This window comes from Stegostoma tigrinum, chromosome 10 (assembly GCF_030684315.1).
Source record: "Stegostoma tigrinum isolate sSteTig4 chromosome 10, sSteTig4.hap1, whole genome shotgun sequence".
In the NCBI taxonomy this organism is placed as follows: domain Eukaryota; kingdom Metazoa; phylum Chordata; class Chondrichthyes; order Orectolobiformes; family Stegostomatidae; genus Stegostoma; species Stegostoma tigrinum.
In genome coordinates, this window is record NC_081363.1 from 40258257 (window position 1) to 40284975 (window position 26719).

At 39.7% G+C, this 26719-nt stretch overlaps 2 protein-coding genes across 3 annotated transcripts in view; one reads left to right on the top strand and one right to left on the bottom strand.

Annotated features, from left to right (window-relative positions):
• Window positions 1-1270: 1270 nt before the first annotated feature.
• On the bottom strand, window positions 1271-18306 carry LOC125455928 (creatine kinase B-type). 2 transcript variants are annotated; one of them, XM_048538499.2, is made up of 8 exons: window positions 18186-18306; window positions 16938-17141; window positions 15721-15875; window positions 13307-13439; window positions 8741-8912; window positions 6740-6863; window positions 6464-6653; window positions 1271-1652 (listed from the first exon to the last, which is right to left on the bottom strand). In XM_048538499.2, exons 2-8 carry the CDS (start codon window positions 17128-17130, stop codon window positions 1474-1476), a joined length of 1146 nt encoding a protein of 381 aa, XP_048394456.1. In that variant the 5' UTR covers window positions 17131-17141; window positions 18186-18306; the 3' UTR covers window positions 1271-1473. The 2 variants fall into 2 exon arrangements, with proteins under 2 accessions (XP_048394456.1, XP_048394455.1); XM_048538498.2 differs by having other exon boundaries at window positions 16938-17144.
• A 114-nt stretch (window positions 18307-18420) lies between these two features.
• The window catches only part of trmt61a (tRNA methyltransferase 61A), a 37497-nt gene continuing 29198 nt past the window's right edge, over window positions 18421-26719 (top strand). Inside the window, exon 1 of the mRNA XM_048538469.2 lies at window positions 18421-18476. The gene's annotated coding sequence lies outside the window, so the exon portion shown is untranslated. The remainder of the gene's footprint in view (window positions 18477-26719) is intronic.

A 26719-nucleotide genomic window follows, 5' to 3' on the forward strand; every position in this document is an offset into this window, starting at 1 on the left:
AAAGGTGGTTAGGAGGGAAGGACTGACTATTCAACTATCCAGTCTCCTCATGATTTTATAAACCGCTAATATCACCCCTTAGTCTCCAATGGGCTGGGAATGGCTCAGTGGTTAGCACTGCAGCCTCATAGCATCAGGGGCCCAGGTTCAATTCCACTCTTGGGCAAGTGTGTTGAGTTTGCACATTTTCCTTGCTCTATGGGTGTTGCCTCCTGGTGCTCCAGTTTCATCCCATTGTCCAAAAGATGTGTAGGCTAGGTGGATTGGTTATGCTAAAATTGCCCAGTGTTCAGGGATGCATAGATTAGGTGAGTTATTGTGGGGGAATGGGGCTGGGTCTGGGTGAGATGCTGAGAGTCAGTGTGGACTTGTTGGCCAAAGGGCCTGTTTCCACACTGTAGGGATTCCAGGTCTATTCAGTCTCCCCCTACAGCTCAAACCTTCCAGTCCCAGCAACATCTTATACTGCAACCTCTCAAGTTTAACAACATCCTACTGTAGGAGGTCCTTTAATCCACCTTCAGATGCCGCAATACTTGTCTAGACTACTCAAATGTTTCACATAAGAATTAGTTCATTCAGAATTGCAAAGAGAAAAACGAAAAGGCAGCTTACAACTGAAAGCAATAGCTTCCAGTTAGTACAACCATCACCTTAGTGAAGAAAGGATGCTTAGTCAACATTAAAAGAAAAAATTCCTGAAGAGTAAAAGTTTTTAATAATGAAAAGACTGATAGATGTAGGGAAAAAAAGTGAGTTAGGAAATTCAAAACTAACTAGTGACCATACTTGTTAAAAGGAAGAGAAGGAGAATGTTAGTTTCTTACTCAAAGCAGAGTAACATTCTCTCACAAGGAGTAGCTGAGAGAAACAACATCAAATGCATTTAAGGGAAAAGTCAGGTAAACAAAGGCAGAAAAGGAGTAGAAGATTGGACTGATTATTTTAAGTTGAGGTAGGACAACAGGAGGCTTGTGTGGAGCATAACACAGCCATTGATCATTGGAACAACGGCCTATTTGTTTCATAAATTCAATATGATGCCAAAAGAAATCCAGTGTCAATATTACAGATTACTCCAAATACAAGTTCAAAAAAGTTCGTTTATATATAAATGTTTGAATAGACCTGGTATAAATAGAGTTTAGGCAGGAAACAACTTAGAGATTTGAGATTCTGAAACCACCAAAGCAGTTAAAAAATTGCAAACTACAATAGCTAGCCAACAGACAGGCTTAAGCAAGATTCTAAGAAAATTACTGTGCACTCATTTGTAAGGACCAAAGTATATTTATTCATTTTAATCCATCACAATAACATTGCAGTGATTATAATTTGAAGATTACTACATTTATGGAAGATATTTTGCTAAAGACAACACTTTTCCCCAATCCAGACTGGCATCTTGGAAGTTTTCATAATATTATACAATATATCCAGTGAATAGTTTAGAAGTTGTGCGATAAAGTGACTTTACTTCTGAGCTGGGATAAGATCATCGATAGCCTGACGCTTTTCAAGGCGTTTCTCCATTTCAATTAGCAGCTTCACACCATCAACCACCATTTGAACCAATTCGACTTCAGAGAAACCCAGACGATCAGCGTTGGAAATATCAAACACACCACCTACTGCAGCAGTATCAACACCACCTAGCAATGAGAAAGCAATAAACATTTAAATGTTAGTTGCATTGATAGTATTAAGTTACAGTTGTAACAATACCACAGTCCACTTGTCCAAAAGACAAAAGTTGTCCCTTTCAAGTCATTGAATTACACTGGAATATTCACATTTCAAAACAGACAGAAAAAAAGTGGGGATTAGTTACCAATTTAAGAAAGTGTTTTAGGTTACACCAAGTTCCTTTTAAAGTATAGCAAATTTCAAAGACAAATTGCAAAAGCAATACATCCACAAAAGCTTTGCAAAGTTTTTCTTGAAACAGCTCCATAGAATAAAGAAGCTGAGCTGTTTCATGGAAATATAGCTGCAGAAAAGATTTAAAAAACTTTAACTTCAGTAAATTTCCAATATCTGAATGTAGTCTGAAATGAATCATGTTTTAATCTTGTGACAGTGCTTACAGTGACAAAAACTCAACGCACTAGCTCTTCAGGGATGAAGAAGGTCAAAATCAAGACTGGTTTAGGTTTATTCAACAGAATTCACATTTGGTCCAGTAGGTGAACCAGATCTCTCCTAGGAAGGATGATAAGCAATTAAAAAAAGCAAGAGAACTGTGGATGCTGCAAGTCAGAACAAACAAAAAAGTTGCTGGAAAAGCTCAGCAGATCTGGCAGCATCTGTGAAGGAGAAAACAGAGTTAATGTTTCAGGTCTGGTGACCCTTCCTCAGAACCAGTGTCTAAGAAGCGTCCTCTACCAATGCAGAAAGTAAGGGTGTTTCCAAGCCATTTACAAAAATGCTTTAAAACTGGCTCAGTTCTGAACTAGTGTCAATCCCAACTAAACAAATAAGTGAAGTGAACTTTCATTTATGTTATGTATTTGTTCTTTCCTTTGAGCATTTTATTTTTAGATCTCCCACCCCCATCTGGAGTGCTAGCAAACTAAGCAATTGTCTCAAAATATTCGATAATACTCTGAAAGAACTAAGTGTGACCTGCATAGTAGGGCTGAATTTTATCCTCTCACCAGAAGGGGTAAAGGCACTAGCATACAGTTCAGCAACTAGCTTTTCTAGCACCACTTGCTTCTTCTGACCTCACAGAAAGGTGTAGATAATTTGTCTGCTACAGGGCCTATTAAGGCCCTTCAAATGCCTCACTGAATGATTACACAGGACTCATACTACCACCTATTTTGCCTGTAGTGGAAAGGATCACTGCCATGTGGAGGCCCAGCAGGTGAGCACATTGGATATTCTTTGGAGTCCCTAGAGCCACTCCCTTTTTACAAGGTCACTTTCACCCCACTAACCTCTTTAATCCTCTGCCTCACCTCTTGAACCCAGCCTCCAATCCCAAGCAATGGGGAACACATGGTCCAAACAAACAGTGACTACCACTCAGTACAGATCTGGACTGCAGACTTGCTGGCACAGATTGCCTGACAGCTTGCAAATGGGACTTCCTCCCAAGGGGAAAAAATAGTCTCATGTATCTGGACAGGCGCTCTTCCTGATGTTTAGTCAGGGTGAGAAACACTGCAAGCTAAAACTCAAGCATTTGGCGGTCTTACTTTGTAAGGTACAGCTCCTTTAGATGTACTGTTAAGATGGGTACAGGCCTATCCCGGACTTGCCATTTAAATAAAAGTTAAATCTGGATTCTCACCAATTATTTCTTAACCAGGCTCCATACAAATGGAAATACCTCCATTTGTAAGTGATGTGGTAATCTAAATTTAGAAGTGAGTGAATGTTATACCCTCTTCAGCCAGAGGCCGGCATACCATTCAAAGGTAACCATGCAAAAATTAAGAGGTCAAAATTTACCAGAGTGCTCAGGTCATACTTCAGTCTCAAAACATTCTGCAGCAATTGCAGAATCTTGCAAATTAATTTCACCATTTTAACCAAATTCGTATTGTAGAATCAGTCGTCAATAAGTGTGGAATCCATATTTGGCCATAAAATTAAGAATTTAAAAATGCATGGATAGTCAAGGATAGCCAGCATGATTCATTGACATGAAACTGATAATGCAGAAATGCATGCAACATATTGTATACGATTGTTATAGCCTTCTGTGCAACGTACTGGCAAACATTGAGACAGTGCAACAGCAACAGGAAGGGATGAGAAAATTGGTTGATTAAGGAAGGAATCAAAAAGTAATACATGTTTCTTGATGTGGAGTGCAGTCTACTGTACTACACAACAGGGTTCAAAAATAATGTCAAACAAAGGAAATGTGAGATCAGACATAAGAGATACAATTTAATGTGGGGTGGTGCAGAGGGGTGTTGGGAAAGTGAACAAGGACCAGAATATACATTCAATTTAACCTATCTCTGGATAGAAAGTGCTGTATTATTCCTTACAAATGCAAAAAGTTAAGAAATAAGAAAACAGAGTGGAACAACATTTTGCCCTTTTTACTCTTTCTTCTCAAAGCCATTTCTATGACAAATGGATTAGGCTGCAGTTATTAGCATTTGCTTATTTGGCCCTTTCAGAAGGCCATGATGAGGCTGTTTCCAGTAGGATTGGATGGCAACATTGAAGATGGCATCTCATACCTAATTCTCCAAGTCTCACATCACACTCCAAACCACAAGTTTATTCCATCACCCAGATCCCTTCCACATCTGGTCTCTTCAGAAGATGATACAAGACAGTGGGCTTGATTTCACAATCAGGCAGCTATCGGTCACAGTTTAAAGCATGGCACAGAGGTGGGATGTACATGCAAGCAGCTTACAGGCAGAGTGCAATAAAAAGGTCACAGGTGCCAGAAAACATTGCACTCAAGCTATGCTGCAGAGAAATAAGGTGAACAGCAAGCTACAGCAGAATGCTGATGGATTTGCACAAAGTACTTGATGTCTCAAGAAGCCTGCTAAGTAGAATTTGCACAATGTCCAGGAGCAAGAGAAAGTTGACCACCAACTTGGCTCAGGGCTTTTAAACAGCTTGGAGCCCATTTGATCCAGTCTAGGAGCAGGAGCCAACTCCACAAGCACATTTGGGAATTCAAATTCTGAAGGGTCCCAACCCGAAACATCATTCTTGCTCCGTTCCTCCATCTCCACATTTATCTAGAACATTGCACATGACAGCCAACATCACTACTGTATTTCTATCACATGGCTGACCTGGAATCTCCTTCTCCTATTGCCTGCAATTAGGAGGCATTAGAAATATTTGCAGATTGATGCTCAACTTATTTGATTAATGCTATGATGCATGTTCCTTGGCCATCAGGTCCTGGAGCAGAACTTGAACTCAAGAGCATCTATCTGGTTCAAGTCTGATCTTGCATGATAACATCAAGGCTGCAAGTAGCCTTGTTCAAAAAGGCTTGCAGGGTCATGGCAGCAGAGCAAGTTGCTTCCTAAGATGGCAGCGATACTGCTCTGGACATGTGACAGAGGACCATAACTCAAAAGGCCAGTCATCGTCAAGAAGATAGCTTTCATCTTCATACCACCACCCCGCCAGTGACCACACTGTTGATGCCCACCCAAGATGGCGCAGCTCTCAGACCTTGTAGACAGAGTTACTTAGTGATCTTCCAAATCCATCTAGAGAGTGTCTCTTATCACTGACTGTTAGCAGCCTTCCAACATCCATAATACAGCAACAGATCATCATTGCTTAGAGGAAATTAGAATATTGTAGTGACCAGAACAGAGGGTAGGCAAGATGTGGGAATGTTAAGTGGCGATTAAGGATTCATGGCATTGAATTGAAGATTATGGACAGCCTAGCCATGTTAGAAAAAAAATGCTATGTTCCAGCATCTCCATCAACCTCACTATGTGCTAATAGCAGTGCCCTTATGACCCTGGGATTTTGTGTAGCATACAAAGCACCAGAGATCTGACATGCCCTGCAGAATTGTAGAACTCTCGCAGAGTGACTTCGGCACTGAAAGCATTACTTCAGCATGTCAATGTTATAATTTGATCACATTTTATTTTCTGTAGTGCATGTTTATGTCAAATCGTCCACAGAAGAAGTTATCAGCCATATTGTCAGTGGTTAGCCGTCATCATGGCCACTCAATCCACAATGCAGAGACAAAAATGTAGCTGAAACAGCAAATCAGAAACAAAAATGAATGCTGCCAGGAAACCAGGCAGTGATAAATGTAAGACACAAAACCACATTAAAAACAAACTGGAGAAACTCCGTAGATCTGGTAGCATCTGTGGAGACAAGCTGTTAACATGGTATCCAGTGAACTTTCTTCAGAGCTGGTTCTAAAGCAGATGCTACAAGACTTGCTGATTTTTACGCCCCCCCCCCACACCAAACAATCTATTTTATTCAGATCGTCAGTTCAGCATTTTATTTTAGTGGTGATGCATGACTTTTTGTGGGTAGTGTCACACATCACCAAGGCAAAGAGGGAAGGAAACATCCGTTTCAGAGTTGGTAGAGGGCAAAGTTAACCCTTGATACCTAGCCCCATGGAGGAAGTGGTGTCCATAATCCAGATTCAAGCCATGTATTCATCCCACCTCGAGAAAGAAGACATGGATAAGGTCATAAAGAAGGAGCATCAGTGAACTATGAAATATTGCAAATATCACCAGCACAGAGTCAGAATCATAGAATTTGTTGTCATAGTTCCTGGCAAATGTGGAGTTTACAGCTTTAAAGTCTTAGCCACAAAAGTTCTAGAGCATAGCTACCGTTACGATTGATGGCAAGAGAGTTACTTGAAGAATAATTCAATTATTCCATGTTCTTACAATTGGTCAGTTCACATTGTAGCAGTAAAGTGCCAGACAGGTCATCCAATGTGCTTTCTAGTTAAGATTTAACCTACCTGTACCACGCTTCTGCAGGCGCAGCTTTTTCAGAATATCACCAAATTTATCATGTTTGCTGAGATTGGGCAGCTTCACGTGGACACCAGCACGCAGACCTGTTCCCAAGTTCGAGGGGCATGTCAGGACGTAGCCCAGGTGCTCATTCCACATAAATGCACGACCATTGTTTTTGAAGACATTTTCGATCTATAATTTGAGAATTAGAAAAAAAGGATTGAAAAGAAAAACCAATTTTTTAAACTGCTACCAACTCAAATGGAGCTGATTTGTACCTTTGTTAGCCCGGTACAGAAACGAGTGAAGACTTCTCTCATATTTCCACCCTTCTGCATGGAAATGACTCGAAGGTGATCTTCTTCATTTACCCAAACTAGGAAAGTCTTATTGTCATTGTGCCTAGAAAACAGAAAAAGTGAGCTTAACATGGAATCAATCAGTATCTTTAAATTTAAAGTCAGTGCCAATGTACAATCGCAACTAAATATTGTGCTTTTGACAAGAACTTAGAATCATTACATTTGACCCATCACATTTATGCCTGCTGTTTGCAGGAGTTACTGGGCTAGTCCCATTTATCTGTTTCCCCCCCCCCCCTCCCTGTAGCCCTACTAATTTTGCTTCACAATGGTCCAATTTCCTTTTAGAAGCAACAATTAAATTTGTATCCACCATCCCCTAAGTGTATTTCAGATCCTAGCCACTTGCAGCCTAAAAACCATTTTTAAAAACCTTGTGCATCAGCTTAAAATTGGCATCTTCTGGTACTCAACCCTTCAGCCAATGGAATCACTTCTGCCCATCTACTGGCCAAACTCCGTAATTTTGAGCACCTCAAATCAAATTGCCTTTCAGCATTCTCATCTTTGAGAGCAGTGCAGCTTCTCCAGTGTAACTGTACAACAGACATTGCTCATCCTACAATCACTCATTTTCAGTTCCCTCTCCAATGCATTTAGTGTCCTTCAGACATCAATATAGTGATGTCATGCGACAAATAATCTGGGAGCCCTCAGTAATGTCTGGGGAAATGGATTTAAATCCTGCTTGAAGCAGATTTAGTTGAATCTCTTTTTTTAAAGAAAAGCAAAAAACTGGGAATGAAAGTTAGTCACTATTGTGACCACAAAACTACTCAAATATTGTGAACATCTGGTTCTCCAATATCTTTTAGGGAAGGAAATCTGCTATCATTACCTAGTCTTGGCTAGCTACACATGACCCCAGACCCACAATGTGGTTGGCTTGGATACTAAGGGATATTGATGGACAATTAGTGCTGATCTCATCAGCAAGGCTCACATCCCATGACTCAAATGTAGTACCTAACAACAAATATGTCAATGAGACCAAACCAGCATTTTACACAGGTTTATTGTAATTTCCTTGCTTTTGTAAGCAAAGGAGACTAGTTTATAATTGTGGATTTATTTTTTAGACTCTTAAAGTGCACTTCTCTGGTCTTCAGGCATTTGCCTATATTCAAGCAGTGTTGAAAAATTATAGCCAACACCTGTACAATTTCCATCCTTACTTCTCTTTACATGCTGGTTTGCATTTCAAATCCTGGTGTCTTATCAGACTGATTGGATAAACAATCTAGTGTGAGCTGGAGAAGAAATCACAATTGTATTAGGGATCAAACCAAAAATATATTCCATGAACACTTGAGGGGGTGACTGGGGCAACCTGGTGGGGGTGTTAGTTGGAGAGGAGGAAGACAAGCAGTAGCACCTGCCAATTTTGAAACTCACTTTTTACCCAATCCACCCATAAATACTTGCAAGGTTAATTTAGGAACTTTATTTGGTGATAAAGCCTATGCAACTTTCCAGCTAAACTACAGAAATAAAAAACCAAACCAGGAGGAGGAAACAGACTGCATTGTGAAAACATTAACTTCTGCATAATAAATCTTACAATGAGTAATGGCCATACAGTGCATGCAAGTGCAAACCAATTGAAAAATAAGCATCTAAAAATGAAAGTGCAACAGCAAACCCTTGCAGAAAGCCGATCTTTATTCCAAACTGTCTCCCACTTCAATATTGCTTGTACAGCCTTCTAATTGTAGCACTACTTGCTAATATCTGAACAGAAAAGCAATTAGCTGTTGGTTACTGCAAAAGCACCTTAGGCTAACTTTACTTCTGAAACTGATAAGCCCACCCTGCACTGCAGCTCATTAACTCAATGCACATTGAATTCTGGTTGCTGAAGCAATCACATTAAAATAGTTTCGACTATATATGCATTTCTCCACACTAAGAACTGACCAGATGCCTCTGCCGTCAGGCCAATCACGTGCCATCCCAGAGGCCAACAGCAGAGGAGACACAGGCTTGTCAAATAGGAAGTGGTCATCAATTAGATTCTGTTGCTCCTGGTCAGTCATGTTCTTCAGGGCATAGTATTTTCCATTAAACTCACCATCCAGACTTCCCAAAGCTGGTGAATAATAAATAATAATGAAAATATAGCCCATTGTGAAAAACATTGAATTAGATTAGAATTTCTAGCTTGAACAGTTTGGCTTGATTACATAAAGAGGTTTTGACATGAAGATTAAAACGAAAAAGTGTCTACAAAATATTGAAGGCACAGCAAATAGACTAAACGAATGCCACTAACTATTAGGTTTCAGGTGACTTCATTTTAATCAAATGAAAACATGTGCATCACTGTCATTTAAACAATTTGACATTAGAGGGTGAATGATGCAAATTTCAAAAGATTGTGCTTGGGCAAAGCAGGTTTCCCCCTAAAGTTTATTGATTTTTAAGTCATAAGACTTGTCAGAGATCTGATGAGGGATGCCTCCAAAGACTGCAGGGCCACAGGAGGGTTTATGCATTCTCAAAAAAAAAGTAGAACTGTCCGTATCTAGTGCATCTGGGCCAGTGGTTCCCAATCTTGGTCTGAGGACTCCTGCACAGACCTTCCAAGAAGTCTGCAATACAGGAACACCACATGGGAGGATGATTGTAAAGGGTGACATATTCAAGAGTAACCAGCAACCAAGGGCTTGCTTTGTCCTCCATGCTCACTACAGTGTACTTCCCAGTTATTCCCTACTCTCCCTTTGCTCCCCTAGTGCTTTTTCCCCCATTCTGCTGTCCCTAGGCTAAAGTCCTCTCCAGGATCTTGCTATGGATAAATTGACCCCTGCAGTGAGCAGTGAACATTTTCCTCACCCTAATCTGTGTAGTGTTGCCCATTTTCTTAAAGTGAAGGTGTTGCATGCAAGGAAATTTACAAGTGTATGATGTTGTAATTTAGGGAGGGGTTGTCAAAAAAAAGTACAGCAGGGAAACAGGCCTTCTGGTCCAACTCATTTGTGCTGACCAAATACTCTAAATTAATCTAGCCTCACATGTCAGCATTTGGCCCATATCCCTCCAAGCCCCTTTCTATTCATATACCCATCCAGATGCCTATAATATTATAATCACATCAGCCTCCACCACTTCCATTGGCAGCTCATTCCATACATGCACCACCCTCTGAAAAAATTGCCCCTTAGATCTTCCCTCTCTCACCTTAAACCTATGTCCTCTAGTTTCGGATTCCCCCTTCTGTGGGACAGTGACCTTGGCCATTCAGCCTATCCACTGCCCTTGGTTGTATAAACTTCTAAAAGGTCAATCCTCAGCTTCTGACACTCATGGGGAAAACAATAAAGGCCCCAACCTATTCAGACCTGTAGCCCAAACCCTCCAACCCTGGCAACATCCTTGTCAATCTTTTCTGAACTCTTTCAAGTTTAAAGAGCATCTTTCCTATTGCAGGATGACCAGAATTGAAAGCAGTGTTCTATACACAGCCTAACCAACATCCTGTACAGCCACACATGACATCCAACTCCTGCATTCCATGCACTGAAAAAGTTAAGCATACCAAACGCTTTCTTCACTACCATGGTAACCTGCAGCTCCACTTTCAGGGAACTATACACCTGCACCCTAAGGTCTTTGTTCAGCAACACTCCCCAGGGCCCAACCATTAAGTGTACAAGTCCTCCCCAGATTGATCTTTTCAAAATGCAACACTTCAGCTATCTAAAATTAAACTCAGCTGCCACTCAGCCCAATGGCCCATCTGACTAAGGCCTTGTCATTCGGAGATAATCTTCTTCACTGCTCACTACAGAAATTTTTGTCATCATCTGCAAAATTATAGTCATGTCCAAATTTATATAAACATGACAAAAAGCAGTGGACCCAAGACCGATCCTTGCAGCACACCAAGTCACAGGCCTCCAGCCTGAACAACCATCGTCTACCACCAACACCACCACCTCCTACCCTCAAGCCAATTGTGTATCCAAATGGCTAACACCCCTGGATTCCATGTGATCTAACTTTGCTAACCAGTGCCATGCAGAACCTTGACAAATGCCTTGAAGCTCACACAGATAGTGTCCACCGCACTGCCTTCAATGTTTTTGTCAATTCTTCACAAAAACAAACTCGTTAGCAAGACTGTTTCCATCCACAAAGCCACTGACTATCCATAATCAGTCCTTACTTTTCCAAATACATGTCCTTCAGAATCTCCAACTCACCCACCACAGACATCAAGCTCATTGGTTTATGTTGACCTGGCTTTTCCTTACTATCTTTCTCGAATACTGGCACCATGACAGACTGGAGGTTGGCTGTGGTTATTGATAAAAGTCTCAGCAAGGGGGACAGCAATCTTTTCCCTAGCTGCCCACAAAGTTCTGAGATATACCTTAACCAGGTCCCAGGGATTTATCCACTTATGCATTAAGACATCTAGCGCTTCCTTCTGTAAGGAAGGATACTTCAAGATATCCTATTTATTTCTCCAAGTTGTCTAGCTTCCAAATCCTTCGCCATAGTAAATACTAACAAAATACTCATTTCGTATCTCATCCATCTCCTGTGTTCCACACAGATGGCCTTGATTATCTTTAAGGGGCACTATTCTCTCCCTAGCTATTTTTTGCCTTTAAATATATTGTAGAATCTTTTCGGATTCTCCTTAACCCTATTTGCTCATAAAAGGGATTGGAACCGTAGAAGAGTTTGAAATCCACTGATCTAAATTCTTGTTAACTGAAGAATCCAATCTTTCACTGCAACTCAGTTGTATTAATTGACAGCGAGTTGTGCTTCTTCTCCAGATGTTATTGACGGGATGCTAGGGTGAGCCACATTTATATCTCACAAAAGGAGCCACACCCAACATCACGAGCATTAGTTTCCCTGAGCTTTGCCAAATTCCATGATGGCCAGAATTAAGAAGCAATGCTAGAAATCCCTACCTTGTCCTAAACGTCAATGTCGATTTAAAAAAAATAATAAAATCAGGCTTAGAGTGTAGGTGTGGTTCCCACCCACACAGGTTACCTGCAGAAACCCTGACAGGGTTTGCCACGCACTGTGTCTTCCAACCTAATAAGACATTCCAGAACACTCCTGTTGAAGTTAGTGCAAATAATAGTTCAGCCTGTATGTTTTCGTTTTTTAAAGTTAGAGTTGCAAACCTGCCACTTTTAATTCATTGTCATTCATGCTGAAAGAGATCACCACAACTCAAATTGGAAGGAATCAGTGTCGCTCCTTAGCACATGGACAGCCTATTCTAAAATTGAAGAGCTAAAAACAAAAAAAATGTACCAGCTTGGTAACCTTGATCTGTAGCAAGATGTTACCTCTCCTGGATTGAGAAAAGGTATAATGTATTTCTCCATCCCCACTGCCACCCCTCCATGCATCAGCTCCTTTTTGTATAATTCAGTCATAGTTGAAACCAAAATATTTCTGTAATTATGCAAGTCAAGCAAAATCATTTGATCAAAAAAAATGCAAGTTTAAGACATTTCAGCAGTTTTGTACAAATATTTCTTGCTTTCATTTTGAGAGTCATGTTCTGAGGTATTATAATGTAATGAATTATTCAGTGCTTTTCAGATTTCATTTAAACTTTGTAGGTTATGAACTGAAACGCGTGGTTCTGAGCGCTTTGGCAGGAAGTCAGTCACATTATTGCTTTCAGGGAGTGTCAGCAGCACAGACAGCTTATTATTCACCCATTCATGCTATATTTGTACTTCGGTCTATGACCTTCCTATTACTCACTTTTGCCAGATATGAGGAAGTAATTATCCGGTGACAGCTCAAATCTTTGAGCTTTCAAGCAACTGAAGAACTAGTTTGTCATTTAAACTGGTTTCTTTACAGGAAAGACTTTTTACATAGAGGAGTTTTTTTGGTTTTACGGCATGCAGTTATTACATCCATATATTAGCTGTTTCGTTTCCAAGAATCAATGTGTTTAAAATTTGCAGTGTTTGAAACAAGAGGTCACAAGCACAGAATACAATCATTCGCTTCCATAAATGGATAAGTATGTGGGTTACGTTTTCATAGATGTGGTATTTACAGTTAAGTGAACATTAGATTTTCCAGAACTGCTCTCAGCTTGAGTTTGTTTAAGGAAGTATACGGATACACGATTATCCCAGTTCCCATTTCCAGCTGAGGGTTATCATGTTCTGACTGGATTCAACTAGCAGGAGCAACAACTTTTGGGCAGAAAATAAATGCACAATTTGTTTTTCAGAAGAGAAAAGCATAACATTTAGGCAAGAGAAATGGAATACAGTACAGGAACACAGGGGTAGGGGCAAGTAAACATTAAAAAAGACAATATGATAGGTTTGATTATAGACTGTGTTGTCAAATAATTGAGCTCAAGGCTAGTTTTAGATTATGTTTGTGAAGTAGTATAAAAATATTTTCCAATGTTTTTGATGGCTCAAATTAAAATATAATTTAGTGAAGTGAATCAGTAACATCATCCATTTACTTTACCTTCTTCTGAAAGTTTCTCAATAGCACGACGTTCCCCTCTACTGCAGTGAGGGGGTAGGCAGAAGCCACGTATACTGCGTCCTGTGCGGACTCGGCTACTCAGCACATAGTTGGAATCTAGGTCATCACCACCCTTAAAACAAAACCACACAATCATATTTATTTCTTTGTGGATTTTTTTCGTCCATTAAAAAAGGAATAGATGCAAGTGGCCTCATAACATTAAATTGGAATTTTAGTTACAAGTACTCCAAAGAAAGGGAATGCAATGCCAGCTTGACTAGGTATTTTGTTCCAATCCAATGTACAACCTTATTAGGCAGTTATATCGATTTGAAAAGCAATACCATTTTCACATCCAGCATTAAAATTGGCAAACAACCAAATGACACAAATAGGCTCAAGTATTCCTAAAAAAAACAGCAGTGGAGTGTTACAATGGTAGATTGCAAACTTCCTTGCACTTCAAGTTTTAGTTAATAACTCCTTCAAGTAACTACATTAATTTTAAAAACCAAATTGCTCAAGGCGTTCGGATGCAAAACAAACACCTTCAACTGGAAGCTGGCTATCGTCATTAAAAATATAGCAAATGGTGAAAGTGAATAAATGAATTCAATGTTTAATTTCCAAATAAGCAGTGGGAGAGGTAGAGAAAGTTTTCCTTTTAAAAAAGTTTAAAAATTAATCCTAATTTGATTATTGTAAGGACATCTCATTTTTATACATGAACACTGCTTTCTCCTTGGGCAGAAATGGGCTGAAACACCACATAGCATAGAGAATGCTGCATTGCTAGAGATGCCCTCTTTCAGAAAAGACATTCTAAGACACTATGCAAATTGAACGAAAGATCCCTGGACCCTCTTGTAAAAGTGCAGCAGTGAATTATCCCTTGTACTTAAATGGGTTTGAAAATAAAACAGGCTCTGGCAAGATCTTGCCACATGCAAATTGGCTGTTGCATTTCCTACACAATGTCAAGAGTATTTAATTTGTTATAAATGTTCTGGTTGGCCCTGTGATCATGTACAGTACAATATCAATGCAAGTATTTTTAGTTCCATTTAATCACTTGCTAGTATAGAACTGCAGTATTGCTAGATATTTTAGCAAATCTTTGCAATTTGCACTAGCCAAAAAAGGTAAAGGAACAGCATATGGATTGTTTTAACAAATTTGCAAAGGCACTGCTGTTGATAATGCACGAGGCAGAAGACTGACAGTAAACTGCCAGAGATAACAAGGTTTAGAGCTGGTTGAACACAGCAGGCCAAGCAGCATCAGAAAAGCAGGAAGGCTGATGTTTTGGGCCTAGACCATTCTTCAGAAAAGCCCATTTTCTGGAGGGGGGGTCTGGACCCAAAACGTCAGCCTTCCTGCTCCTCTGATGCTGCTTGGCCTGCTGTGTTCAACCAGCTCTACATCTGGTTATCTCAGATTCTCCAGCATCTGCAGTTCCTACTACCTCAGTTAACTGCCAGGCTTTGTTTAGTTTGACTAATTTTTAAACTGAAAGCGTCATCCTAAGAATGGTATCAGAATGGCTGTAAGCTAGTTCATTAAGTTGAAACAGGCACAATGTGTACATTCTCCATTGCAACAGTTCAACGAATCACCTGCATCAGATTACTCTTCTCAGCACAAGACACCTTGAACTGGATGGTCTTTTTGTTCCAATTGACTACAGAAAAATGGTGAAAGTGATCAATGAATTCAAGAAGGCAATTTAAAAATGTTTAATTTCCATGTAAAACAATGGGATAGGTAGACAGCTCTCCTTTAAAAATTTGCAAACAATCCTCATTTGATAAATGCATTGAACATCTCATTTTATGAGATGAATGTTTTTCCATTGGTATTCTTGCAAGTATCCTGCGAGCATTATGCAAAAAGATTCAACAAAATGCCTTACAGTAATATTATTTGTGAAACTGGTAAACAGGGCTTAGGCAAATCACAAGTCATGTTTTTCTAGTTCCATTAAAGGCATCATAGGAAGCTATATAAAAAATAAACTCTCCAAGCAGAGATTCTAGATGTTAAAAATGTGGTGTCAAAACAGAAATCAGTAGGTTCTACAGTTTGCACAACATTAAATAATGTTAGCAAATGCTCTGGCAAAAAACATTAACCTTGTAGTACTACCAGTATAATGCCAGTCAAAAATCCTTCCAGCAGCAGTTTTACATCTCATTTACTTTTCACGTAAAAATAAAGACACAATCCATTGAATTCCCTCCTTGATGGTATTGTGGATCAACCCACAGCAGGTGGGCAGCTGCAGTTCAAGGCGGCAGCTCACCAACACCTCCAAGCCCTAAGGGCTTGGCAATAAGTCACTGGCTGGCCAGCCAGCAAGGCCCACATCCCATAAGTGAATTTTTAAAGAATTCCATATAGAGACTCCTCACCTTGAGATTCTCATGGTTAAGATCAGTTTTATGCTTATCAGTAGGTTTGTAGCCACCATGACGGTCCTGAATGACTGGATCAAAGAGGTCCTTAAAAACCATATAGGATTCTTCGTCACCAGCAACACAACCTACTGTCATAATATATGGATGACCTGTACAGGGAAAAAAGAGAAAAGCACTCTTTCATTGGATATAACAATTGGTAATTAAATCTGGCAGAGTTAGAATTTTAACTAGAAGGCAAGGAGAGCAGAAAAGAATAATTTAAAAAAGGTACTGAGCAACAGAAATATGTCACTGATGAACGGTCTAGGCCCGAAACGACAGCTTTGGTGCTCCTCAGGTGCTGCTTGGCCTGCTGTGTTCATCCAGCTTCACACTGTTATCTCAAATATGCTGCTTACAGCATTTTTGATTGAAAATTTTTGTTCCCAATATTAGAATTGGATCGCAATACTGACAATTGAAGGGTTCCAAATATCTGCTTACTTCAAGTGAGTTGAGAGAGAGGGTACAGAACCCAGCAAAACGGTCACTTAATGATTCACAAGGACACGTCTCACGTTCCTTTGACAATCGGGAGTTTACTGCGGGGAGGCGGAAAAGTCAGCCGGGCCACTAAAACACTACAGTTTAACGCGATTAGAGAAGGAACTCGACACACTCATCCAGCCGACTGGAAGGTTTTACAGGGGTTATCAATCCCTGTACATCATCCAAAGTAAAGCCACCTGGAGTGGCCTTGTTTTTGGAGTTTCTTGCACAGCACTTGGACCATGTGCTTTTCGCGTTTGCTCAGATCAGGGGGACTCTCCTGGCCATAATCTCTTGAGTTTCAACACTGGAGGTGCGGGGGAAGTCACACCCAGATGGAAGTGAAAAATCAAACATAAATAGGACGGATCACATCCCAGACACCATCTACCATTCGTCTACAGCAGGTCGCTGCCGCGCTTGGTGTAATGCAAACCGATCCAATCCATCGAGGCTCACAGCCTAGAGGCTAGGGAAAAACAAAATCAGAGCACTTTAAATTTAAAGTGGAAATACCATGTAATAAATGATCCGTTTAATGATGATGGACATGACAGGCTGTATTGACAGCTGATCAGGATCGGGATTAGTTTACATTTTCCAACTGATTTCGTACAGCCTTTGGAAAGCAACACTCCTGTACAGAGAAAAGCAGATAGCTCGTTACAGTGCGGTTTTACCTGGGTTGTCAACCCCAGTCTGAATGGCATCGTCAAGGGTAAATCCGCTGGAGGTTTGCTTATCTCTCAGCTTGCTGTACGTCTCCAGGGTCAGGATTTTAGCCATGTGGTTATTGTGTTGGCTCAAATCCGGGAATTCTTCTTTCGCGGAATGCTTCATCTTCAGAAGGTTGTGGCTGTTGCTGAATGGCATAGTAACCGCTTCTGCTGCGGACGCAAACCAGAGTTTTGGAAATCGCATTAAAAATACGAATTTCTAATAATCAGACTTTGAATAGTTTCCGTCCAGCTCTTTAAAAATACGACTGAGACCCATTTGCGGCTTTTTTAAAAATCACGCCATTCAGCAAGAACGCTGGTTTCTAAACCGTGAATTCGAGAACACGAGTTATTCGAAATTTGCAGTGTGCTTGAAGCAAATGGTGTAAATAAACTTCTGAGCGATAATAGCAAAGTCTCTAGCATCTTTCAGACACATCTTACGTTTCGAGGTCTCGATTACCGTTATCAAGGTTACTAAAAACGATTTCGTGATTTTATTTGAAGAGATGGATTTTTGACATTGAGATTAATACTTTTGCCCTTCCGACATTGTCTTGTACTTCTATATCGCTGAAAAGACACTATTGGATTCTCAAATAACCTTCCAATTACGTAAATTCCTCGTCCTTCGTGACCCTTTCCCGTTGTATTGTATGCAACATTTGAGGACAATTCAAGTACAGCAGCTATTTAAGTGTTAAAGTCCAGATGTCACAGATTAAAACCAATGGATTAGCCCAAATGCCATTCTTGATCCTTTCCAAGCTTGCTGGAATCTATCTTAAATGCACAAAATTAGATTTGAATGTGTTTTCAATATTAGAAGCATTTTACTCCCTAGGAAACTTTCATTAACATAAAGACAATCTATGAACTAATTTAAAAATTCCTTCAATACTGCTTTACTAATCAGTCAATGCACGGAAGAATGCTCGGAGCAAACATACATCCAAATGAATTATTTTGGAGGCAGGGAATGAGGAATACTTCATTAAACTAAAACATGCAACCACAGCTGACGCTTTCGTTTCATAGCAAAATAATTTTAATTCATCTTTTCGAATACTTTGCAATTTATACGAAGACAGTTACACTGATGCATTTTTGCTAGAGATGCATTCAGATTAAATACTAAACGGCTTTGTAACAAAACGATGCAAATTATTGGATAGCGTTTAAATTGTTTTTTTCTTTAAATAACCTTACCTGAATGACGAGAATTTTAAGAAGCCGATTTAATTCTCAGCCTGCTCTTCCCTCCTCAGCCTATCTCCACGTTACCCTGATTGGTGTCCGAGCGCCCCGCACGTCCCCATTGAATTATATAGCGCGGCGAGGCTGCGCTGCTATTGGCTGCTACTTTTAACCCCGTTCACACCATGAACTGTCAATCAAAGGGGATTTCTGCGCATCATCACCGCGCGCCCAAGGGCATGTGCTGTGACCTCATCAGCGTGCGTCGCGTTTGCCTGGGCACCGTTCGTGGCGTGGGGGCTGGTGAGTTTTTGCATTCTGTTGTCACGTGTTGTCAAATAATTTCTTCAAGACAGAAGCGTTAAAAGTAAAACCTGCAAGGTTATGCCGAGGTGTTCGTTAGGATTGGTGGCGTTCAGAGGTTATGCGTGTACCTATGTGTAGGAGGACCCTGTTAAAGCAGGTGGTGTTGCTAGTGTATCGTTACCAACACCAGGTCGTAGTTTTGCATTATATACTGAATTCAGTTTAGTTTAAGTCTGGGCACCCATGAGGCGACTTCTGGACCACAAACAGTAGAATTGTAATCAAGAACGACCTGCAAATTCATTGCACTGTATATCTCTCAACCGACCTTGTCACCAAGCCAGAGAATTGACCAGCTGAGAACATAAGCAGCATCATGTCTTCCTTAGAATGAGTCAATGACACTCTGATCAAGCGTGTCCTACGTGTATGCTAAATTGCAGAAGTGTGATGGACAGAGCAAAATACTCCACATTTTCTTTGTTAAAACCTTAAATCCCACAATCAATGGATCAGGGCAAAACTGGTAGGTCCTGGTAGGTTTAATTATATATGAGGAATATTAAAGCAGTCAGTAGAGGAGATTCTACAAAAGTCACCATCCTCACTGATTGGAACCTAGTATGTCCGTGCAAATGAAGCTAAAGCATTTCAACTATCTTTAGCCAGAAGTCTTAACAGGGTGGTGCATCTTGGTCTTTCCTGAGGTCCCAAGCAGCAGATACTTTTTTTTAGGGAAGACAATCTATCATCCTTAGCCATACTGGCCTACATGTGCCTCTCGACCCACAGCAATATGGTCAATTCCTAACTGCCACCTGAAGGCTTAGAAAGTCGCTCGATTCAAGGGATATTGATATGACTAACAAATCCTGATCTCGTCAATGATGCTCTTATGAAATAATGAAAAAGAAAATGGATATAAGTATGGGCAGTCACAGCAACTTGGTGTTAGTACTAAAGATGTCATCCAGAATCACCCATGCATGTTGCCAAGATGTTTCAGTATAACTACAACATTGGCATTACCTGCCCTCCAAGTCATACATTATTTTGTCTTCTCTTGAAAAACAAGTCTAATCCAATCTGGCCAATTACCACTCGATCAGTAAATACTCAATCCAAAGCAATGTCAGGAATGACATAATTGTTTGTGCTTTTAAATGGCACTTAACTCTGCAATCAGAGATAGTAAGAACTGCTTAATCAGTTTGTTAGTACTCCATTTGAGTTCCACTAGCGTTATGAACTTCTGACATATTAACAACCTTGATCTGACCATGCTTAATCAAGTTGAAATCAAGAGGAGAGGTGAGAGTACTGATCCTGAATCAAGATAGTATTTTGGATGTAGATTCAAGGACCATTAGCAAAGGTTAAATCAATGAGAGTCTTGAATAATTCTCCATTGGTTGGAATCATAACTGGCATTTAGGAAATCGGTTGTAGTTGTTGGAGACAGTTGATCGGAAATTCAGAACAACAGCTTCTCAGTAGTTTCCGAGGCCTGACCATTTTCAATGTTTTTCTTCTTCATAGTGTCAGAATTGGGGATATTACCTAATTGCACAATAACCTGTACCCTTTTCAACTCCTTATACTGAAGCTGTTTGTGCCAGTTTAGGCTGATAAGTGACATTTGTGTCACTCAAGTCCCAGGAAGTTAGTATTTCTAACAGGGGAAGATCTATCCATCTTTCCTTCACATTTCAATTCTATTACAATTACTAAATTTCGTATTATCAACATCCTCAGGATTACCATTGACTAGACTGAACCGGCTATTCAAATACATAAGCTCCAAGATCAAAACAGATGTTGGATGTTTTGCAGTGAGGAATTAACCTGCAGACTCCCCACTGCACATCTACATTTATGAGATGCATCAGAAGTGTGATGGAATCCTCTTCATTTGCCTGAGGATAGCTCAAATGATATTCAAGAAACTGAATGCCATTCAGGACAAAGCCCACTTGATAGGCACCTGACCCACCACCATAAGCGTTCCCTCCCTCTGCCACCCGCAGCGTTTTAGCAGTGACGTATCCTTTACAAAATACACTGCAACAGCCTTCGACAGGGATAGGGAACCTGCAGCCTTCTGCCTGTTTGTCCACCAATACTACATCCACCTTTTTAAATCTGTGTATTACTTCAAAATTTTTTACTGGTAATCCTGTCACATCAAAAACTAAAAGAACATTAAAGGGAGAGAACAGTATTCAATGAAGAATGGGAATTGTAGTCTGTGAAAGATTAAATGATGTATTTGCTCTGCGATGCCATAATTGTAACAGTAAAGCAATACAATGCAAAGCAGCATGATGCAACTCATGAGGACCACAAATATGCTAAACTGGAAGGGGAACCCTAAAAGTCTGCACTTACGAAAATGAAAGATCAAAAGCAGCAGCAAGTATTTCAGACAATGTCAGGACAATGGACTGACTTCATTGAAGCGATTTATAAAATAGTATATATACTTGGAAGAAGAGGTAAGCTATTTAGCAATGTGGAAATCAATAAAGAATGCATTGTTGAAGTTGTCGGATGTTTAGATTCGGATAAGCTTAATAAGTAAAGACAACTACGTCTCAATTGGGACTATAACTGATCAGCAACATGAATTAGCCCTCCACATAACAGAACAACTTCATATGCCAAAGTGAGGACATTTATTATTTGATTGCCATGGATAAACCCACTGACATTACTGACTTAGCGCAGGTGTTAGGTTTTATTTGTGTTATTACTGTGGATTTTCATTGCCCTGAGGAGTTACTGGCTTTGGGTACCCTTAAAGTGAGGACACATGGAATTGACATCTTTACTGTTTTCAAAGAAAAATGCCATGAAGCAAAACTGAATTTATGAAGTGTATGCACAGAAGGTGCACCTTCCAGGAGAGGAAAACATGAAGGATTTATTGCATTACTTCAAAAAGAATTACCAGATCCAGATACTTTGATTTCCTTTCATTGTCTTTTGCATCAACAGAATCTCTATGCCAAATCTGAAGTTTTAGGTGTCACACAAAATAAAGTTATAGGTACTGTAAACTACATTCGAGCAAATGGATCCAGTGTCACCAGTTTCATAACATAATTCATCTTGATGGTGAAACATTCAGTGTGGATCTGCCAAATCATTCTAAAAGTGCACTGGTTGTCACAAAGACAAATACTCAAAACTTTTACATTTGCAAAAACAAGTTACGATTTATTTTGAAGAACTAAATGAACTGTGTGAATTGTCAAAAAGGGATTTCTGCAGAAATGCTGCATATTTGTGTGACATAATATCAAAGCAAAATGATCTGGTTTTTTTTTGCAAAATAATACTAAATCTATATATAATATGTGACAAAAAATCCAGGCGTTTTGGAAAAAGCTGACCTTTTTCAATACGCTCCCTACTTGACCAGAACTTTCAGCTGAACACTTTGCTGAGTGGCAAAGGTAATTAATGAACAAAGTACATGTAAATCATTAAGGAAATGTGACGTGAAAGAATGCACAGCTGTTCTAGACTCCTCCCTGATTGAAGAATACGGTGAAAGGTTCGCAGATTTTGAGAAACATGGTCTTACACTGAAACTAGCTTTTCAACCATGCCTGGTTGCTGTCTCCAAAGCACCTGATGACTTACAGATGGAATTGATTGAGTGCTCAGAAGATAATATTCTGAAGTCTCTTTGACATTAAGAAGAATCCCATTGAAAAATGGAAAAATGCCATTGAATACCCACGTCTACGTCAATGCCCTCAGCAAATGCTGTCTTGTTTTGGCACAACCTACTGTTGTGATACACACTTTCATATGTGACTCAAGTTAAAATGTCCTTTGAGATCACAGATGATAGATATTCACCTGGAGGACCAATTAAAGCTACGTCAACCATGTTGGAACCAAATATCTGATTCCTGTGTCACAATAAACAAATCAAAAATGTCTGTAAATAGTTTGTTGTCCACATTTTTTACTTATTATTAGTTCTGTTGTCAACTTTGCCAAACAAATAAATGCGTCTTTGAGATTTTATTTTGTTTAAAGCCCTCCTATAATAGCAGGCTTTAATTTAAAGTGAGTAAATATATTGACAAAAATATGATGTTTTGTTGTACATATTAAATTCTCAGCATGCGGCTGAATAGCATCTCTGTTAAATAAAATGTGGCCTAACCCTGGCCTATGACTTCTATCGCCTGTAGAAGTCAAGGCAGCAGACATGTGGGAAGCCACTTAATTTTAGCTACATTTGAAGCAGACTGTCCATCAGTTTAGAACTTATGATAAACTCTGAATTTGATCTGATCTTGCAAATTTATGTGCTTCTCAAAGAAGTGCTGTAGAATAGAATTCTTTGGCTTGGTGTCAGGTAGCGCCTCGTCAGACAGCCAAAAGCAGAATAATGTTGCCTGTACTTTGGAATCTAAACCACAAAGTGTCCTTGTGCTTTCTTTGAGTGGGGAAGTCATTTTCTTTAGTAATTAGGTGGCAAATTAAGGTAGTTTGTTTTGAGAAACTGCTTAGGCTAACTGAGCTTAAGAACCTTGCCAAACAGTTAACTGTACAGTTGAGTCAGATTTGTTCTTGGAGGTGAATAGTTTACAAATTCAGGGGATGTATGACCCAGCTCCCAATGATTTTTACACCATAACCACTTCAGTAACGATACACTTCAGCAATGACACTCTTAAGCTCAGATACCAGTGGCTGCAGCATGTTTAACATTGTAAATTTTACTAACTCTATTTGCATATTTAGTGTGAGTTGGAGCTAATGAAAGGTTATCTGTGTATTTCTAAGCTGTAATGCTAGTGGCAATATTAAGGGGCGCATTGTGTTGACTTGCGTCATTTGAACAATGTATAAAGGTTCACATATGAGATAGAAGTGTTTCTGTTACTGTATTTCATTATGTCCAATAAATTTAAAATTGGGTTTTTTGGCCATCTAACAGAATTAAACAATTTAACAACTGTTGGGAGGAAAAGGGCTGCATTCAACAATGGGGGAGCCAGATACATCAATGCAAAAGACAAGGTTGAAAGCAATTGCCTTTATCTCTAGCCAGAAGTCATGAGTGCATGATCCACCCTGATTTTCTGAGGCCCCCACCACAGATACCAGTCTTCAATCAATTAGATTCATTCCACGTGATAACAAGAAATGGCTGACGACACTAGATATTTCAAAGGCAATGGGCTACACCAACATTCTGGCAATAGTATTGAAGACGTGTAATCCAGAATTAGCCATGTTCCTAACCAAGCTGTCCAGAACATTTGCAAAACTAACAACCTCCCAACAATATGGACAATGTCCAGGTTTGCCTTGTGAACAAAAAGCAGGACAAATCAACCCGATCATTTACCACCCAATCAATGTACTCTCAATTATCAGTGGAATATTGGATTAGGTTGTCAATAATGTTACCAAGTGGTATTTGCAAAAGAATGACCTGATTTCTCATGTTCAGTTTAGGTTTTGCAAAAAACACTGATATTCTGACTCTTTTCTGGCCTTGGTCTAGAAATGGACAAAAGAAGTGAACTCGAGGTGAAGTAAGAGTGACTGTCCTTGACAGTAAGACAACATTTGACCAAGTATGACATCAAGGAGCCCTTGCAAAACTGGAGACACTAGGGTGGGGCGATGCAGTGGGGAGTGACTCCACTGGATAAAGGACAAAAGAAAGAGAATGTAGTTTTTGGGGGGTCGGTCATCTCAGCCAAAGGACATCCTTCCAAAGTTCTTCAGGGTTAGTTTCCTCGGCTCAGTGACTGTCCGGAGGACGTTCGCCAATGATTGCACAATTTTCAGTGCCGTTCACAATGCTTCAGATATTGAAGCAGTCTGTGTTCAAATGCAGAAAGAATTGGACAATATTTATAGCATTTACTCTCTTCCTCATGACACACAGTGGCAGCAATGGTGCATGTACAAGTGCACTGCATTAACTCAGCAAAGCTCCTCTGACAGCACCTTACAAATTCACAATCTCTACTACATACATGGACAAGGGTGTCAGCTGCATGTAAAACACCAGCACCAGTGTGTTCCTCTGCAAGCCACATACCATTCTGACTTGAAACTATATTGTAATTCCTTCACTATCGCTGGTTGAAGACCCTGAAACACCCTTCCTAACGACACTATAAGTGTACCTACATCCCACAGAATGTAGTGGTCCTGGAGGCTGTCCACCACCACTATCTCCGGGGCAATCCGGCATAAGCAATAAATGCTGACATAGCTAGTAATGACCACATTCCCATGAACAACTAAAACAAATGTTTGGAATACAATGTCTTTATTAGGGTCAGTGCTGCCAGAATCATTATGCTGTAAAAGTAGGCCTTTGGCCATCAAGTTCATTTCAGTCTTCAGTCAAACAGTTTGGGTCATCTACATTTGGACTCTAAACTTTGACACCTGCAAGTTTGTTTCACTTACGTGCCCATCTAGGTTGTTTTTGAAACTTTTGTCTCTATGCCTAAACCCTTTCAACAAGTTTCAATTCATTCACACTCATTGTGTTTTTTAAAACAAAAATCTTCCTCACATCCCCTTGCATTTTTTTTTTGTTGTACGAAATCTTAAATCTGTGACCTGCTCCAGTCCTTGTACCATCAGCTACTGAGAGCACCTTACTTTGTTTGCCTTTCCTAGCTAGATCTGTTGTTTTTGTGCAGCAAGTGATTTCTAAAACTGTAGGGCTTAGTACGAGGATATTATTGTCAATCCCTGGTTACTCTTGAGATAGTGGTGGATCTTGTTGATTTGCAGTATGTGCAGTGAAGTTGCTCCCACAATATTGTTGGGTGGGAAGTTCCAGAACTTTGACACCATGATAGTGATATAATGAGATTAGGTGCTCAAGTTAGGGTGGTGTGTGACTTTGACATTATGGTGGTCCCTTGTACCTGCTGGGTTTTACCTTCGAGGTGTTGGAGCATTCCAATTCGAAAAGTGCTGTTGAGGAAGCATTGGCAGGTTGCTGCAATATGTCCATTGGATAAGATATTGTGCAACTGGAGTATGCCAGTGGTGGAGGAGTGAGTGTTTTAAGTGATTGGATGGGCTAATGATCAAGTGTACTGCTTTTTTTTGTACTCCAGCTGCTGCAGCCATTCAGGCACGTGATAAGTATTGTGTCACATTCCTTACCTGTGCCTTGTACGCCTTGGAGAGACTCTAGGAAGATAGGAAGCAAGTTACTCACCAGAGAATACCCAGCTTCTTACCAGTTTCCAGTGTTCAAGTTACTTCACTTGCATTCAATTAATGTTGTACATGTCTATTTATATGAAATTATTATTAAAAATATTGATCAGCAATAAATAAATAATTTCTTTATTAGTTTCAGGCATTTAAAATTGGAGTTTTATTGGACAGAATAGTCACGGACCACTATCTGGATTGCTGTCTAATTAGAGCTATTAGTAATATTTTATTAAATGAAGACTAACAAATTCACATTTTATTGCTTTTTGTTCTAGCACTCAGTGAGGAGAAATATTTGTCTAATGAACCTTAGAGTCATGCAGCATGGAAACGGACCCTTCAGTCCAACCAGTTCTTGCTGACTGTAATACCAAACTAAACTAGTCCCGCCTGCCTGTCCCTGGCCCATATCCCTCCAAACCTTTCCTATTAGTGCATCTATCTAAATGTCTTTTAAATGTTGTAATTGTACCCATATCCACCAAATAACATTTATCTTGATAAGGTTTGTGTGTCTTTCAGCTCAATCTAGACATGTTAAAGTTCCTTGAAATGAAAGATAATAATCAGTTTTATTGACACACAGCTGTATTAAAGGTGCGACTTTTAAAAAATGGAGGGGTAACTTCTAGATGGTCTAATGTAGCACAGATGTAGCTTTAAAATGATCAAAACAGGATTTCTTTTTGAAACAATAAAGTTGAATTTTTAAACCGGTGTAAAGAACATTTCCTTTTTGTATTCTGCACATGTTGTGCAACTACAAATGAATGTATTTCTGATTACCTTCTCTGTATAAGAAGGTAGTGTACGCAGCTAGCCTCTCGACAAATCCCTGCAACATGCAAACATATATGGCGCAATACTCATGCGGAATGGTGATCCCAACGAGAGATTTTCTTTCATGCTGAAAGACTAATGGAGCTGTTCTCAGCAACAAAACACGCCAAGGAATTAGAGTTTGAAAATAGATAGCATCACATACGGTTTAACTCATTTATTGCAGTTAA

What these genes read in the sequence shown, in the direction of transcription:
- LOC125455928 (XM_048538499.2), bottom strand. Translation starts at nt 17,130, where the DNA reads ATGCCATTCAGCAACAGCCACAACCTTCTGAAGATGAAGCATTCCGCG. An exon ending in TGAGAAACTTTCAGAAGAAG is followed by an intron (nt 8,913 to 13,306) that starts GTAAAGTAAATG and finishes ATTATTCACCAG; the next exon opens with CTTTGGGAAGTCTGGATGGT. An exon ending in CCTGCAGAAGCGTGGTACAG is followed by an intron (nt 1,653 to 6,463) that starts GTAGGTTAAATC and finishes TCTCATTGCTAG; the next exon opens with GTGGTGTTGATACTGCTGCA.